The sequence below is a fragment of the Antechinus flavipes genome, chromosome 5 (assembly GCF_016432865.1).
Source record: "Antechinus flavipes isolate AdamAnt ecotype Samford, QLD, Australia chromosome 5, AdamAnt_v2, whole genome shotgun sequence".
Taxonomy (NCBI): domain Eukaryota; kingdom Metazoa; phylum Chordata; class Mammalia; order Dasyuromorphia; family Dasyuridae; genus Antechinus; species Antechinus flavipes.
In genome coordinates, this window is record NC_067402.1 from 128,968,189 (window position 1) to 128,985,528 (window position 17,340).

The following is a 17,340-nucleotide window of genomic DNA, read 5'->3' on the forward strand; positions in this document are numbered from 1 at the left end:
TATATATATCATATCTATCTTCAATAATTTTATCTCTACTATACTTAAACGTAGTGTTGTAAATTAAAATGTGGGGTGAGGGTAGGGTAGAATTTTTCTAGGCTTTACGGCATTTTAAAAGTATGTGGGAGACTCACTAGCATTTCTTTTGGTTTATCTTGAAATATTCTTATGGTTCTGATTCCATCCTCTCCTGCGTGAACTGGCAAGGTATGAAATTGTCATGAGGTTCAGAGATTTTTTTCTATTTTAATTTTACCCCTCCGCAACATTGTATTTCTCAGAAAATCTCAAAATTACATTCTTAAACCTAACCTCCTTTAAACTGAAGATCAAAGATCTCTAAGTGTATTATTTGCAAATTTAGTTAATGTTTTCTCTACAATTTCCATGAAAAGAATTTTTGTTGGGTAATAAGGAAACTTGAGTAATGAAAATGGATAATCTGAGTAGAATTTTATGGTGTATGTTAAGGTTGGGCACTCAACAAACAAGTGTTTAACACTCACTTACAGTACAAAGCTCCTAATAGAGTCTAATGTGAATAAAAGAGGTAAGGGAAAAAAAGAATGATTTGAGATATAACAGTATTTGGAGAAGAATTAGCATATGTCCCCCCAAAAAAGGACAAAAAAAGTTTGGTTTTTAAAGAAGACAATTAAATTTAATAAACATTTTGAAATCTCATGACTTTGGATTTATAATGCCAGCAACGATTACAATTACTCTGAATGTTTGGTGAATTACAATGAATTGCATTATCTTTTTCTGGTATGATGCCTGAAGCAACAGCACAAGTTCAGTACTATGCATAGGCCAAGTAAGTAACCTATGTAGTGACATTTTAAGGCTGAAACATCCTTCACCCCAACCTCCCCCTCCCACAAAAAAGGGTCCCTCTTCAAGTAACTAAATGATCATTGGAATTTCTCCATCAATGGACCATAATCTCGATGGTTAAAAATATTTGTAAGTGTATGGCACTTTGGAGGCTGCAATCAACTTCTTTGAAATTCTAGTGAAATTTTCTAGTAAAGAATTCTGGTAAAAAATTTTCTTTTCCATGTTTTATTTCCTTTAGAAATCATAGTATCTTATTTTTAGAGAAGGAAGATCTCTTAGATATCATATAATACAATTAATGTTAGCTAATGTTTATATAGTACTTGCTATACGACAGGCACTGTATATATATATATATATATATATATATATATATATATATATATATATATATATATATGCTAAACACTTTACAATTATCTGATTTCATTCTCACAACAATACCAGGAGATAGGTGTTATTATTATCCCCACTTTACAAATGAGGAAACTGATGCAAATGGAGAGCAAATGACTTGCCATGGGTAATACAATGGGTATTAAGAGGTCAAATTTGAACGCTCACTGTGCCACATAATTTTACACATGAGGCAGTTAAAGCTTCTACAGGCTAACTTTCCTAAAGTTATATAGGCAACAGTAACAGAACTGGCATTTGAAGGTCATAAAATCACAGGATCAAATTTTTGGTATTGGAAGAGACCTTGAAATTTACTCAAAATTCAGTAATCTTTCCACTATACCACAATTCTTTTCCTAATGACATGCATAGAAATTGTTCCCACATGAAAAGGGGGCCTTCTGACTATTCTCTGGTCATCATGGGGGTCCCAAAGATGCCAGTTTTATCCTGGGTCATATCTGTCACTTTGGAACCAATCTCTTGCCAAATTGAATCTCCTTGCCTATTTCAGGGGACCTTCAGAACTGACAGTCTCAAGTAGAAAAGATAAAAATTGTGGAGAAAAAGCCCAAGGGATCAGAATGAATATCTGAATCTGGCCAAGTCTACCTAGGCATGACATAGGCTAACTCAGACAAGCTAATTTGATATTAGTATTTGTCTAGAACATCTACTTAAATAGCTTTAGTCAGGGTGAATTCAAAAGCAGCATTTTTTTTTTTTTTTTTGGAGTAGGGACCCTGTAGTTCAATCCCTTCATTAAAGAGATGAGAAAACTAAGACCTAGATATGCTAGATGATTTGGGTAAAATCACATAGCTAATGGCAGATTCAGTATTAGAACCCAGGTCCTCTTGACACCAAATTCTATATTTCCCCCCTGTATTATAGATTCACTTAATGTAATCTCATCTACAATAACTTTTGTATTTTGAGAATAAAATATGTGTTTAATTCATCTCAAAAATATTTATTAAACACCAGTTATATATGAAGCCTTATCATGAACATGTCATAAGTATGTTCATGAATGAAACAACAGGCAGAGCACTTCCAATATTAATAGTGACAACATTTTTAATGAATTTGGCTGGACTATCTCTTTCATTATAGAGAAGAACTGCCTCATGCCATGTATACATCTTTGGTAGATACTCTTACCTCATCTGCAACTTTCCATAATTCATGATCACTCCATTGCCCATAAGGATCCAGGTTTTTTCTAAATGTTCCAGAAAATATAAATACTTTCTGTTTGGATAGAGCAAAAAAGAAAGGACATGATTAAAAGCTTGGCTATATGTTTTAGAACAAAAATAATAGGCAATACTTCTTGTTGCAAATCTAATTTCAAATCTAAGAAAAATTCTATGCACATTGATACAATTCCCATTGACTTGGAATAGACAATCCATAACAATGGCAGTTCTTATTTCACACAGTGAATTTTGACTCTAAACGAAATTGCTTTTATGGATGGTTTTTAAAATATTTAAAATAGTATAGAACTATTCTTATATCTTTTATAAATAAGAGCCAAGTAGTTGAAAGTTATATAGAATCCTTTATTTTGGTTGCCATTTTCTCATTATTAGAAAATTCTGGATAAAAGCATTATAGGGATAAAGATCAGAGCTGTGGTTTCATTGGTATATGAATTTCCAGATAAGATTTACTTTGAATAGGTTAGCACCTTGTGTCCAAGTTATAATCTCAGGCAGGGGTCCTCAAACTGCAGCCCGCGGGCCAGATGTAGCAGCTGAGGACATTTAACCCCCTCACCCAGGGCTATGAAGTTTCTTTATTTAAAGACCCACAAAAAAAAGTTTTTTGTTTTTACTATAGTCCGGCCCTCCAACAGTCTGAGGGACAGTGAACTGGCCCCCTATTTAAAAAGTTTGAGGACCCCTGGTACTCAAAGGTCATATCTACTATTTCAGAGGTGGTGCTTAAATGTAGGTCTTCCTAATTTCAAGAATAGCTTTCTATCCAACATAACTTGTTGCCTCTCAAAAACATTGTAAATGTGTAAAATGGCTAATGATTGTTCACTTTACAAAAGTATAACTTTTTCATTTTTTATTATTATATCTTTTTATTTACAAAAAACATGCATGGGTGATTTTTTTCAACATTGACCCTTGCAAAATCTTCTGTTCCAAATTTTCCTCTCCTTCCCCCTATCCCCTCCCCTAGATGGCAGGTAGTCCAATACATGTTAAATATATTAAATCCAATATATGTACATATAGCTATACAGTTATCTTGCTGCACAAGAAAAATATGATCTAGAAAGAAAAAAAAAAAAACCTGACAAGGAAAACAAAAATGTAAGCAAACAATAACAGAAAGAGTGAAAATGCCATGTTGTGGTCCACACTCTGTTCCCATAATCCTCTCTCTTGTTGTATATGTCTCTCTTTATTACTGGATAATTGGAACTGGTCTGAATCATTTCATTGTTGAAGAGAGTCCTGTCCATCAGAATTGATCATCGTATAGTCTTGTTGTGGCCGTGTACAATGACCTCCTGTTTCTGTTCATTTCACTTAGCATCAGTTCATGTAAGTCTTTCCAGACCTCCCTGAAATCATCCTGTTGGTCATTTCTTACAGAATGATAATATTCCATAACATTTATATACCATAATTTATTCAGCCATTCTTCGATGGGCATTCATTTAGTTTCTAGGTTCTAGCCATTATGAAAAGGGCTGCCACAAACATTTTTGCACACATGGGTCCCTTTCCCTCCTTTAAGATCTCTTTGAGATATAAGCCCAGTAGTAACACTGCTGGGTCAAACACTGCATAGTTTGATAACTTTTTGAGCATTGTTCCAAAAAGCTCTCCAGAATGATTGGATTCTTTCACAGTTCCATTAGCAATGTATCAGTGTCCCAGTTTTCCCACATCCCCTCCAATATTCATTGTCATTATCTTTTCCTATCATCTTAGCCAATCTGACAGGTGTGTAGTATCTCAGAGTTGTCTTAATTTGCATTTCTCTGATCAATAGTGATTTGAAGCACTTTTTCATATGACTAGAAATAGTTTTAATTTCTTTGTCTGAAAATTGTCTGTTCATATCCTTTAACCATTTATCAGTTGGTAATGACCAATTGATGGCTTGATTTCTTATAAATTTGAGTCAATTCTATATATATTTTGGAAATGAGGACTTTATCAGAACCTTACAAAAGTATTCTTGAAGCTCTCAAGTTAGAAGTATGAATGGGAACAGAACAGCCTATGGTCCTCTCACAACTACCACAGTAAGGATCAAAAGAATAAGTGCTAAGATGAATAATATCTTCCAAGATTCAAGAAGAAATGTTTCTGGACCATTTCCCTCAAAGAAACAGGCAGAAGCCTACAGATAGTAGGGAAAGAGTTATAAAATCTTTGCCTTTAAGATCTTTGCTCATAGAAACCTTCCCCCTGGAAAGCCAGAAAAGAAACTACCAGTCACTTCCTGAAAGTCAAAATCCAGGTCTTCTAAATCAAAGAAAAAAAAAAAAAACTCGTAAGCTATCAGAAAGAAAAAATATCAAATACCAAGGAGCTAGAGTTAGGATTACATGAAACATAGCAACTAACACTTTAAAAAGAGAAAAGTGTGGAATGTTAATCCAGCATGTAAAAGATAAAACTATAAATAAAAATAACAGCCATAAAACTAAGTAAAATTTTATAGGTAAAAATAATTTAATCTTTAATGAAATAAAAGATATTTTAAAACTCCTAATGGAGACCAGAGTTGAATAGGTATTTTAAATTGCAAACAGATTTCATGAGAAACAGAAAAGTTGAGTAATACAATTGAGCAGTTGGAACTATAGGATGAGGAAGTTTATATTCTAATAGGAGAGGATGAGTCATACAGGAATAAAGAAGTTAGAAAGCCTAGAATTTTTATGTTATTTTGATGCTCTTAAGAGAAAGAAAAGAAAGGTAAAAAAGAGCAAGGAAGGGATGAAACTTAATATTCCACATAATCAGTGTTTGAGAATAACTCGATATAAACACAGCTGAAGGAATGAGGAAAGTATGTTACATGAACTTCCATTTCATCTGACCTGGTTGAAGGAGGATTGAGTATGAGCATGTGCACCTACACATACACACACACAAACACATACATCCAAAGAATTTGGGGTAAAAAAAAAAAAAAAAAAACATTAAATTCACCAGAATGTCAAGATAAAAAAAGAGATAAGAGATGTGGGGATTAAGAGGAAGGATGGATTCTGGGGAGAATTAGTCATATATAAAACAACTCTGTCTCAAGAAGCTTGCATAGCTATTAAATCTTTAGGTGGTAATAAAGATTGGGCAAAGGGAAGAGAGGAAGTCTGAAGTATGATGAGGTTGATATCATTAAGGAAATAGTTTATAATTTTTGTTTTTAGTTCATTTGACTAACATTAAAATAATGGCATGCTCCCTTTCCAGGTAAAGAAAAGTTAATTGAACAAACTAGCTCTCCCATTACTAAAAGTTTTATGTCATTAATTAAACATTTAGATTTCTCTTACAAATATTATTTTGTACTACTTGATTGGTAATTCTTTCAAAATGATTTTAGTTTTCAGACCAAACTAAATAATTTTTTATCAGCATCTGTAAATCGGAATGAATTATTCTCTCTATAAAACAAATGCTTAATAGAATATAAGGTTTCAAGTATGTAAATATTTTTTAATGTTAGGGATAGCATAAAGAGTAATTCTTGGGAATCAAAGAACTATAAGGAAATCATAATTATTCACCTACTGGACAAATTACTTAACTGAGAATGACCTTATCTATTGTACTATGTATGATAAGAATAAATTGACTTCCAAGAAATACTTTGAGAGCCTCAGAAAACTGGTACCATATGAATAGACATTGGTTAAATGAGATATCAAATGAATGATAAGAAAGCAATTCAGCTAATGACAGTATCAGACTGTATCTGCAAGTGAATGGACAGTAACTGAGAGTTTTGCCCAGAGACCAATTATCCTGTTTCAATCTAGGTTAGTTTGGTAGTGAAAGATGTCCAAACTTGAACACTTTTTACTACCTTAAAATAGTCTTTATGTATTTTTTACAAATATGTTGCTACATCATATTTGTAAGCATAAACATAGAGTTAACCCTTCCTCTTTCCAATGCTAATATTTTTTCCATTCCCTAATTATCCTCGTAATAGTCAATAATCATCATCATATCATATCTAAAACTACTTCAATATAGATTTGCAGGTTTTTTTTTTAATTGTAGAATGTTATAGATGTGCTTGTTTTGTTCCATAATTAAAAAAAAAAAAAAAAAAAACTTCTTCAATAGCTTCCTAGTTAATGTCCATGCCTCCAGGATCTCTTACTTCTACTTATTTACTGCATGCTGATAGAAAACTAATTTACAAAACTAAGTTAATGTTCATATTTCTATTCAAGAACTTCAATGTCATGGCATTAAGTACAAATACCTCACTTTTTGCTAGTTCTTTTTGCTCTATCTTCTCTAAAATTTACTTTCCACTCTAGACAGGCTAATATTTTCATTGTGTAATAGTTTCATTGTGTACTAATATAATTATTTCTATCTCTGTACTTTTGTTTTCACTATTTTTCCTTTCAGGAATGATCTCCCACATATCTCAGAACAAATCCTATCAATCTTAGGAATTCTATCAATCTAAGAAAGAGAAAAGGAATCATAAGTTAAAAACATATTCATATTAGTTATTTTATAGCAAAGAACTGAAAACTAAGAGGTGCCCATCAATGTGGGGGGGGGTGAACCATTTATGATATATAAATATAATAAAATATTGTCCTGTCATTGATATGACAGAAGAGATGATTTCAGAAAAGCCTGGAAGTTTTTATATAAACTGATGTGGAGAAAAGTGAATAATATCAGTGCAATTTGCATGATAAAAATAATATTTCAAGACAAAAAACTTTGAATAACTTAAAAATTCAATCATTGTAAAGACCAGTCACAACTCAATTAGATCAATGATGATTCATGCTACCTACTTCCTGATTGACAAGTGATAGAGTCAAGGTATAGGATAAAACACATGTTTTTAGACATTTTGTTTGATGTAACTGCATATCTGTGTATTTGTAATAAGAATTTTGTCTCCCTCCACCCCCAACCCAATGCTAGAGGACCAGAAAAAAAAATAAAGGAAGGAAAGAAAATAAATATCCATTAAAAGATAAAAAAGAAAAGACTATTTAATAAGAATTAGTGTTGATTTTGGATGCTAGTCTCATGATTTCCTGATACCACTACCTTCCTTTACAAAGCTCATCCTAAGATCAATGCAACATTGACATTCAGAGGCAGTTTCTGCTTTGAATTGCTTGCCTTGCCCTACCTCCTCAATTATTACATTCTCCATGGGTGCTGTCCAACTCCTTAGAAGAAAGGACAATAGCATAATGTAGCTAGTACTAGAAAAGGGAGGCGGATGAGGCACTGCAGTTTGCCAAAAATAATTGCATACTGTGATTTTACCTGTTGTAATATGAAATCTAAGTTGATGCCTGAGGGAGAAGGAGAGTGCCACAGTTAAGTCTCCTGGATCTTTAATCAATAGATCACCTAACTTTGAGATCTCTGAAGTCTCTAATGATAGAAGTCTTAATAAACTTTGCCTTTCATGGGTTAGGAAGAGGAGAGTTGGAAGAAAAATGATAAAACAGGGGAAATTTAAATTTTTTCTCCTAAAATTTTGGAATCTTCTTTTTATAAGTTGAATTCCAGGAAGCTTTTAAACAATGACAATCAGAAATTGCAGAGAAAGGTTAGAAAAATAAAAACATCTTTGTGCAGTTAGCAAAGATGTGTGAAGATGTTCTGTTGTTTTCTCTTTGGGCTTCATTCTGCTATATAATGAGCATTTCTGAAGAATATCAAGGCTTTCTGGTCCCTTTGTAATCCTGGGGTTCAGGTCATCAGGGACCAAAGTCAGAGCCAAAGATGGATGTGGGGAGAGTATCTCGTAGTTCACCATCTACAGAAATTGTAATGGGGGAGGAAGGGAACATCTTCTGTCAGACTGACTCTCTTCTAAGGTTTGTAGCTCTCTTCTAGGGTGAGAGTTTGAATAAATGTAGCTTTTAAAAGATTTATTTTGATGGGGAAGTAATAATTTATATATATGCAGATAATGTCAAGTCTGGGTCCTAAACATTAGCCTTTTGCAGAGAGTGAGGAAGGTCCAGACCTCTGATTTCCTGAGCTTTGAGAACTCTCAGTGAAGAAAAACTCACATAATAAGATACATGAGTATTTTTTTTTTTTTGTAATTCTAGTTTTAGTGATCCAGGGTACCACATCCCATAAAGCACTATCAGCGTTAGCAAAGGAATCCAGAACTTCCTGACTCCAAGGCCAGCTCACTACCATGCCAAACTGCTTCCTAAAGAGAGTTATCTTGGAAAAGTAGAAATGTTACAGGCTAAGGACTTAAAATCTTTTCTCAGATTTGCTTTTTAACTAGCTATACAATTTTGGAGCAACTCAGTTTGTATCTCTGGTCCTCAGTTTTCTTATCTGTAAAATGAAGGAGCTGAACCAGAAGATCTTACAATATAGATATTATGCCTTACAATATAGATTCATTCCAGACCTATAATCCTATAATCTCTATGTAACTGACACCACAGCAAAACAAAGCTTTCCCATGTTATTTAGAAGAGTTTGTTTTATAGCAGAGAAGTCAAGAAATGACAAAAACTTCACATTAAAGGTTCTCTGCTAACCAAAGTCTAATCTCTATCATTCTGTACTTTTCTTTTCCCTATTGCTATTACTCTTAAGCTTGTTCCTTTTATATTATTATTTTTAGAATTTTTTTTGCTATTAGGGAAGTTGAAAATCTTTTCTTTTCCTACAAGAAAAAAAATTACATTTTCCATCTAAAACCAAGGACAAGTTTCTAGCAGATGAGTAAGTCTGGAAAAAGAACTGAAAATATAAATCTAGAGAGCTTTGTATCTAGATGGAGAATTGCTTTATAAAGTTATTTTGGCAAGTACCACAATTTTGTTCTCCATCTGGATTTGAGATCAAACTTACTTTGGCCTCTCCTGGTTTACAAATTTCATTTTCTAAGTGGAATATGAAGGACGAGGCTGATAAGCATAGACAGCAATATGTCTTCAGTGAATTGTTAGTAAAAACAGATGATGATGATAAAAATATATTAAAACAGGATATCATGAAAGATGACATTTCATATCTGGTATATGTATTAAACATATAAAGCAAAGATGAGGAATGGGGGGAAGAAACCAATTGCAAAAACTACTCGGATTTGGGGTCAGTGACATGTAATTTGCAAAAGTTACCTAGATTGGAGACAGTTATGTCTAGTTTGCAAACTATTGTTTTCAATTAACTTTTATTTTAAATGAGCTCTCTCTCTCTCTCTCTCTCTCTCTCTCTCTCTCTCTCTCTCTCTCTCTCCACTGAATCTCTCTTATATTCATATGCATAAACACATACATTTTAAATTCTTGTTTTTGCATAGTAATGCACAAAGTAGTACCATATAAGTAATGTTTTATATCCCAAATAAAAAAAAAAAAAAGATATTTTAAAACCAGCCACCGATTAAGCTGATTTAGGTTCACTCTATTCCAGGGACTAAAAAAAAAAAAGAAACCAATCATTACACTTTTTATTTTCAATTCCACTGCTTCTCCCAAATGTTTGTTATTTCAGCAACATCTCATATGTGTTAGAAAGCATTTGTCATCTGCTGTGAATAATGTGGTACTTAGAACATTAACTGGAACAGGAAAAATACTAAAAAAAAAAAAAAGGTGGTAAGTACACTTCAGCTGATGAATATGTCAGCTAGGAAATGTAAGCAAAACAATTAATGACGTGATAATAACTATTTCTTATAGGCTATTTCAAATATCTCAAAAAATTTTTAGGAAAAATTTGCAATTTGTAAGAAAGGAAAAATTAACAAATATGTTCTGGATTAAATGTAAATTATACTATAGACATTCAGCAAGCAACATTTATTGAATGCCTATTGTATGCCCCTACTATGAAGATAGAAGGGCATAAATAGAAAATCCCTGACCTGAAGGTGCTAACTTTTATTCAAAGATAAAAGTACACAAACATAGAATATAGAACAAAATGTGTATTTTTGTAGAATGAAACAAATTCTTGGGGGAAAGGCACTAGTGTCTAAAGGGGACAAAACAGGCTTCCAATAGAAGGTGGAGCTATTTTAAGAGGAGAAGTGACATATATGTGTATTCTAGCTGGAGATGGATTGTCACATACCAAAAATACCATGGCAGGACAATTGGATTGGAAGTTAGGATGTGTTAAAGAGTGTGTCTAGTGAGCATAGAAAGATAGGCTAAGACTAGATGGCATTTAAATGTCAGAGGAACTTGTATTTTATCATTGAAGCAAAAGAGAAACTTAAAAATTCTTTAGCCAAGAAGTAACATAATTAGACCTCTGCTTTGGAAATGTCATTTGGGCAACTTGGTGAAGGAGAGTTTGGAGAAGGGAGAGACTATATGTAGAGAGACCAGTGAAGAAGTAACTGTAATAAGTGTGAAGGGAGATGAGAACCTGAACTAGGAATCGTGGCATTTGAGAATAGAAAGCAAAAGTTTGTCATAAACACAGCAGAAGTTGATTCAATGAGATTTGGTAACTGATTTTGAAGGGTGAAAAAAAAAGGGAGGAATTAAAGGTGATTCTAAGATTGTAAACCTTGGTGATTGGCAAAATAATGGTCCCCCCAGCAGAAATAGGGATGTTAAGAACATGGGAGGGAGAAGAGATGGTTTCTGGTATGGACAGGATGGTTTTGTGATGTCTACAAGACATCCCCTTTAAGACATCACATATATAGCCAATGGTAGCAGACTGGCCTTGCTAACAAAAAAATATTCCTTAAAATTCTGAATTTTTGCTAACTCTGACATCCTTACCTGTGGTATTACTCCAAATGCTTTTCTCCACTGCTGCAAGGGTATTGAATCCCAAGATACACCATCAATCTGTATATCTCCTTTTGTGTTCAATAGTCTTAGAAAAGCTGCTAACAAAGTACTTTTTCCAGAACCAGTTCTCCCCAAGAGGCCCACCTGTAAAATAAAAGGGGTGAGGAGTCAAGAGCTAGTTTTAAAATAACTCCTGTTATTTATAAACAACAATAAACTAAATGTGAAATTTCATAAAGAAAAATATTGCCACTATTACAAAATTCCATTTGTTGAGTTCTTTTTATAGTCTAAAGGGCAGAATGGTATTGATTTTTCTATATCTTCTTATTCATTTCTCTATTATGAGCAATACTTGCATAAAAGGCTGACTGGCACCCAATAGTCACAAGGCAGAGTGTCTAACTGCTCTAGATGAGGATGGAACCCAAAACTTTGCTTTTATTAGTATTGCTGAGTTAACTATTGCTATACAACATCTTTTCCAAATAACCCAAAGTAATATAACCTTAAAATCACTGAACCAGCAAAAAAAAGAATTATCATTAAGGAGAAGCAAAAATAATATCATAGCTTACTTTATTGAATGAGCCTATGAAAGTATTCTTTAACAGTCTCTGGGACTTCTTCATCTGAAGTCTGACTAACAAGGATGATTCAATTCAACCAATGCTTTAAAATACTTACTATACATGTAAAGGACTGGGGGACACAAGGACAAAATTCAAAACTATACCTGTCCTCAAAAAGCTTACAGTCTACTTGGGAAAGCAACATATATACGTATAAACATGTATGTGTGCATATACATACATGCAAACATGAATATTATGTAAACACATATGTAATCTTATACAAAGATGTATGTTGCAAATCTATATGTAATATAAATTTATATACACACATGTTGTATATGTTATTCTATGTATATACTACTACATGTGAGAGTATAAGAAAAATTGTCCCTTCCCTCAAAGAGTTTTCATTTTACTGAGACAAATAACATGTATTCAAATAAGTAAAACATATATACATGCATACATACACTATATATGCATACATGTACATTCATAAAGAGTGTATATATATATATATACACACTCACATGTGTATACATGTGCTATAGAAATTACTATACATTTGCTGTACATGTGTGCATGTAGTATATACTACTGTATGCACCATATATATGCTACTTTTTATACAACAGTATACTAAAGAGATAAAAGGAAAAGAAATTCTCCCGGCTTTCAAAGTGTTTTCATTCTACTGAGGGAAGAAGCATTTATACTACCAAGTACAACAGATTACCAAAGTAATTTTAAAAGGCAGAGAGTGTTAATGTTACAGAGAGTGGGAATGGCCTTGGATAGAAGGTGGTATCTAAGCTAGGTTCTGAAGGAAGGTAAGAATTCTGGGAAATTGGTAACATTAACTTTTGCAGCTCTCATACTGAACAATGTCCTTTTCAGTGCATTGTCAGTCGCTCCCTGGAATGACCAGACCAATTGATCTGTGACTGTTTTTTTAGCTGTTCTAAGAATGCAAATAATCTCATCAATAACCAATATGAGCTACACAGTCAACTAAGCAGAGTAATGCTTCAATTGGAATAATAATACCTCAATTACTAGATCTTGACAGATTTTATTTATGCCACTTTCTCTGAGTAATTAATGTGGATCTTCCCTTTATAGATGAAAAAGCCCAAAATTTCACAGAAATAAGTGCTCTCTCAAATCAAGGTCTAGTAGATAAAGAGGAATTGGAATCCATCCTCCCTAAATCCAACCTCAGTATTACCTAAGACAAAGGACAAAGACAAAGACAAAGGACAAAGACCTCTTCTTAGGGAGAGGTAAGGATGAAGAATAGCATGAGTGTTCAAGCACTACCACATGATGGCTTTCCTAAGCCTCTTCCTTTGAAAGCATCCTCCTTAAACTACCTGGCATTTAAAGTTGTTGTTCAATCATTTTCAGTCATTTTCAATTTTTCATGGTCCCATTTGGGGTTTTCTTGACTGCGATACTGGAGTGTTTGCTATTTCCTTCTTCAGTTCATTTTATAGATGAGGAAACTGAGACAAACAGAGTTAAATGACTTGCCCAGAATCACAGCTAAAGGTGTCTAAAATCAGATTTGAATACAAGAAGATGAATCTTCCTGGCTCCAAATCTGGCACACTATTCCCTGTGACACCTAGCTGCCCTACTTTAGCTACTTTGCATTTATTCTCTTTATATTTATTTTCCATCTTCTTAAATCCTTGTTTCCCTTATTAGAATGTAAACTCTCTGCAAGAAGAGATTGTTTCATTCATTGTACTTGCATCCCCAGCATCTAGCACAGTGGCTGGCCCATAATAGGTGTTTAATGAAATGTCTCCTGATTCAAAGCATTTACGAAATGTGTTGTTCTGTCTTCTCTCCCACTCATCATCTGATAATGCATTGAGATGAACAGCTTTTCTGGGAATAAAGAACTGCATTTGATCATGGCTAACAAAGACTTCTTGTTATTTATATAATTGGCATATAATAACTCTTTTCCAGGATTTCCTTTTATTTTTAGCAGCTCAGTAATTGGTTATATAATGTCAAACCATTTAGTTGCAAGTTATCTTCTGAGATATAACCCCTATTCCAGGTATTTTCTAATTCTCACTCTATAATAATAGTTTTTTCACCGTATTAACTTACATTTACAAACTTTTTTATAGTTAGAAGATACAGCATAAGATAGAAGATAAATTGCTGGATTTGGTTTGAAGAAGGCCTGAGTTCAATATTTGCCTTTGAAATTCACTGCCTATGTGGCCAGAATTCGTTCATTTCTATTTGCCTCAATTTACTCATCTGTAAAATGAGGATAAGAAGACCATTAAAATACCTCATGAGAAGCAGGGTCATATAGTGAATAGAGAGCCAGCCTAAGAGCAAGGGGCATTTGGGTTCAAGTTTCCTTCTTGACAGTGACTAGCCATGTTATTATGGGAAAGTCAAGTAATGTCTCAATTCTTTAGGTAACCAAAACTATAAATTGCAGAGAAAGTACCTATCCTAATTATTAGACAGAATTTCCTAATTTGAGTTTATTATAATAAACTTCTATTTAAGATGGACCATCTCACAGGACTTTTATTGAGGATCAAATGAACTAATAAGTACACACCCACAAATATATGCATATAGTGTTTTGTAAAGCTTAAAGCACTGCATAAGTGCCAAAGCACAAATGTGACTTTAAAAAAGTGTCAAATAACCATTTTATTGACCTTTATAGCCCATATTTTTATAATGATTTACAAAGTCCTTTCCTCACAACAACCCTGTGCAAATATTAGTAGTCCTACTTCACAAATTGGGGCAGCTAGGTAGTACAGTAATAAAGAACTGAGCTAAGAACTCTTCCTAAATTAAAATCCAGGCTCAGACATTTACTAGCTATGTGATTCTGAGCAAGTCACATAACCCTGTTTGCCTCCATTTTCTCATTTATAAAATGATTTGGACATGACTAATATGGAAATATATTTAAAATGTTGTACATATATAACATATCAGGTTGCCTGCTATCTTGGGGTTGGTGGAGGGAAGGGAAAAAAGAAAATAATCTATTACTCAAAAATCTTACAAAAATGAATGTTGTAAACTATCTTTATATGTAACTGGAAAATAAAATACTATTGAAATTAAAATAATAATACTAATGATAAGATTAAAAAAATAAGTCAGAGAAGGAAATGTCAAAACATGGAGGAACTTTTGCCAAGAAAACCCCAAATGGAGTTTGCAACTGAAACTAAACAACAACAATTTCAGATAAAGAAATTATGACTCAAAGAGCTTGCAATTAATAATTGATCTGGTTTCTTGAATCCAGTTCTTCTATTTTCAAGTCAATGGCTCTTTTAAATAAAATTTTTATCTATTTTCTAATAATTTTGACCCCCCCCAAAAAAATTAGAGCTTTAAATTGACTTGCATTGGTACCATTTTGAAAGATACCATAAATTAATTAGTTTCAACACATTTCTTCTAGTTTGCCTTTTTAATTCCACTGTAGCTGAGTGAATGATTTTTTAGTCTCTTATCTTTTCCAGGAAATGCCACAATGAGAGAAAATAAGATTTTTCATAGCAAGAAAAAATAAATCTTTTGCATACCATGTTCACCTTTTTTCTAAAATTTAGATAGAAAAATTTAGTAGACTTGGGAATACTGCCCAAACAGGTGTCATACATTCATTTCAGCTACATCACCTTTTCTTTCACAAATATAGATTACCTAGGTATTCTTTACAAATCAAGAGGCATTCAAGTGTTCATACAGCTGTAATCTGAACACTTGAGCTAGAGATCTATTATTTTTGGCATCATATCCTGTATTCTTCTATACTCTGACTGGGTCAGTCTGCCCTGGAGGGAAAATATCCATATTTGTGAGCAATTTCCTTTTTGTGCATGAAGAAATACAAAGGAAAAAGGTAGCCAAGTTCATGTAAAGGAACAAGACTTGGAGAACTATTAAGTGAATAATTCACTTGCCTGTACACTTAGTTGTGATCTTTATCATGTATTATTTGGTCCCATTTCTAGAAGATCAGGATTTGATTTTCTATTCAAAACCAATTCCACAACTAAGGTTTAAATTTACAGTTTAAACTTTAAAAAAAAAATTTCTTCTTTTGAAGGAAAGGGAACAAAGTAAAAAAAATTTGGTTCAGAGAGGGCAATTTGGATATTATAATTTGTCAACTCATTTGTTTTTCCTTTAATAAAAAAAACTTGTTATCAAAAAGCGAATCATCTTCATTAGCTAAGATTTGGTAATATTTAGACTTTGCATGATTAATACAATGAAATCATCATGAATTAGTGGTCCAGTGTACTACAGATCCTATTCTTGGACAAAGTGATTCTGGTGGTATGTCCACAGTCTTAATGGGATAGTTTTTATTTAGTGTAAATATTATAAATCTATTCTAAGATGATCAAATAAACTAATTTTCATATACACCTATCACTTTACTTTCTATCAACACACCAAAATTCATGGACATCTATTAAAAATTACATAAGAATTCTCTCTAAAACGCTATTTCCCCAGTCTGTAAAACACCTGATACAAAAACTCCTAAAAATGGAGAAAGACAACTCTGATGGAATTTATTTTTCTAGAAACTTGTCTGGGACACTGCAGAAGTAAATGTCTAGCCTATGACCATGTAATTATTGTATATAAGAGGAAGGGCTTCATCATAGTCTTACAGAGTCAGAGGCTAGCTCTGTTAGTTACTATACAACTTTGCCTCTTTTTGTAAGATCTCCATTTAAAAATTTTGTTTCAAGAAGGATTAAACCATTTTTATATATCCCTGTGATTGTATAGGTGTAGGGAAGTCCTAGTGAAAGCATTTCCTCTACCAATGCAGATCAACTCCTGTTCCATAATTCAGAATCTTAGTTTTTTCTGATTAACCTTAAAATGTATGTGGATAGCTTCCTAAAAATTACTCACACACACAGATAAACTACAGATTTACTAATATGATATTATGACTTTAAAATATGCAAAACCAAGGAAAAAATCTGTAATCCTGCGATATGAATTCCTATTTTTAAATTGCCAAAACTGAGTAGGAAAATAAAGATTCTGTCCCTTCACTTGTTAGATCACAAAAGCTTGCTTCATGAGTGAAGGGGAAAGGAGATGAGCAATTTTGAAACAGAGATAGGAAGTGATAGAGGTTGGGAAAGTGAACAAAACAAAATGAAGAGATTAATTAGTCAAGGCTTCCTAACTTCACTTATGTAAGTCCATTTGTTTTTATAATCCATAATGTGCTGACTGACATCCAAGATGTCAGGAAAGAAAAAGATACTTTCACATGTCTGGAAAATCCTATGTATAAAACAACTCAAAACAAAAGACTATCCATCCTTTCAACAGGAAGCTGCTGAATCCCCAAATATCAAGGGTGAGGCATAAATACAATCATTCATCTTTTATATTCCTTCAATTAATGTATAACCTGCATCTTTCCCAAAATAATGGTCTTCACTGAGGCTTCCCCTGCCCTAGAATGGCAATCTGGTA

General features: G+C 33.1%; 1 protein-coding gene across 1 annotated transcript in view; it reads right to left on the reverse strand.

Annotated features, from left to right (window-relative positions):
• CFTR (CF transmembrane conductance regulator) overlaps nt 1-17,340 on the reverse strand; it is a 165,791-nt gene that overhangs the window by 7,246 nt on the left and 141,205 nt on the right. The window contains exons 23-24 of the mRNA XM_051962411.1: nt 11,228-11,383; nt 2,407-2,496 (exon numbers count right to left, since the gene is read on the reverse strand). Coding sequence (XP_051818371.1) covers nt 2,407-2,496; nt 11,228-11,383 — 246 coding nt within the window. The remainder of the gene's footprint in view (nt 1-2,406; nt 2,497-11,227; nt 11,384-17,340) is intronic.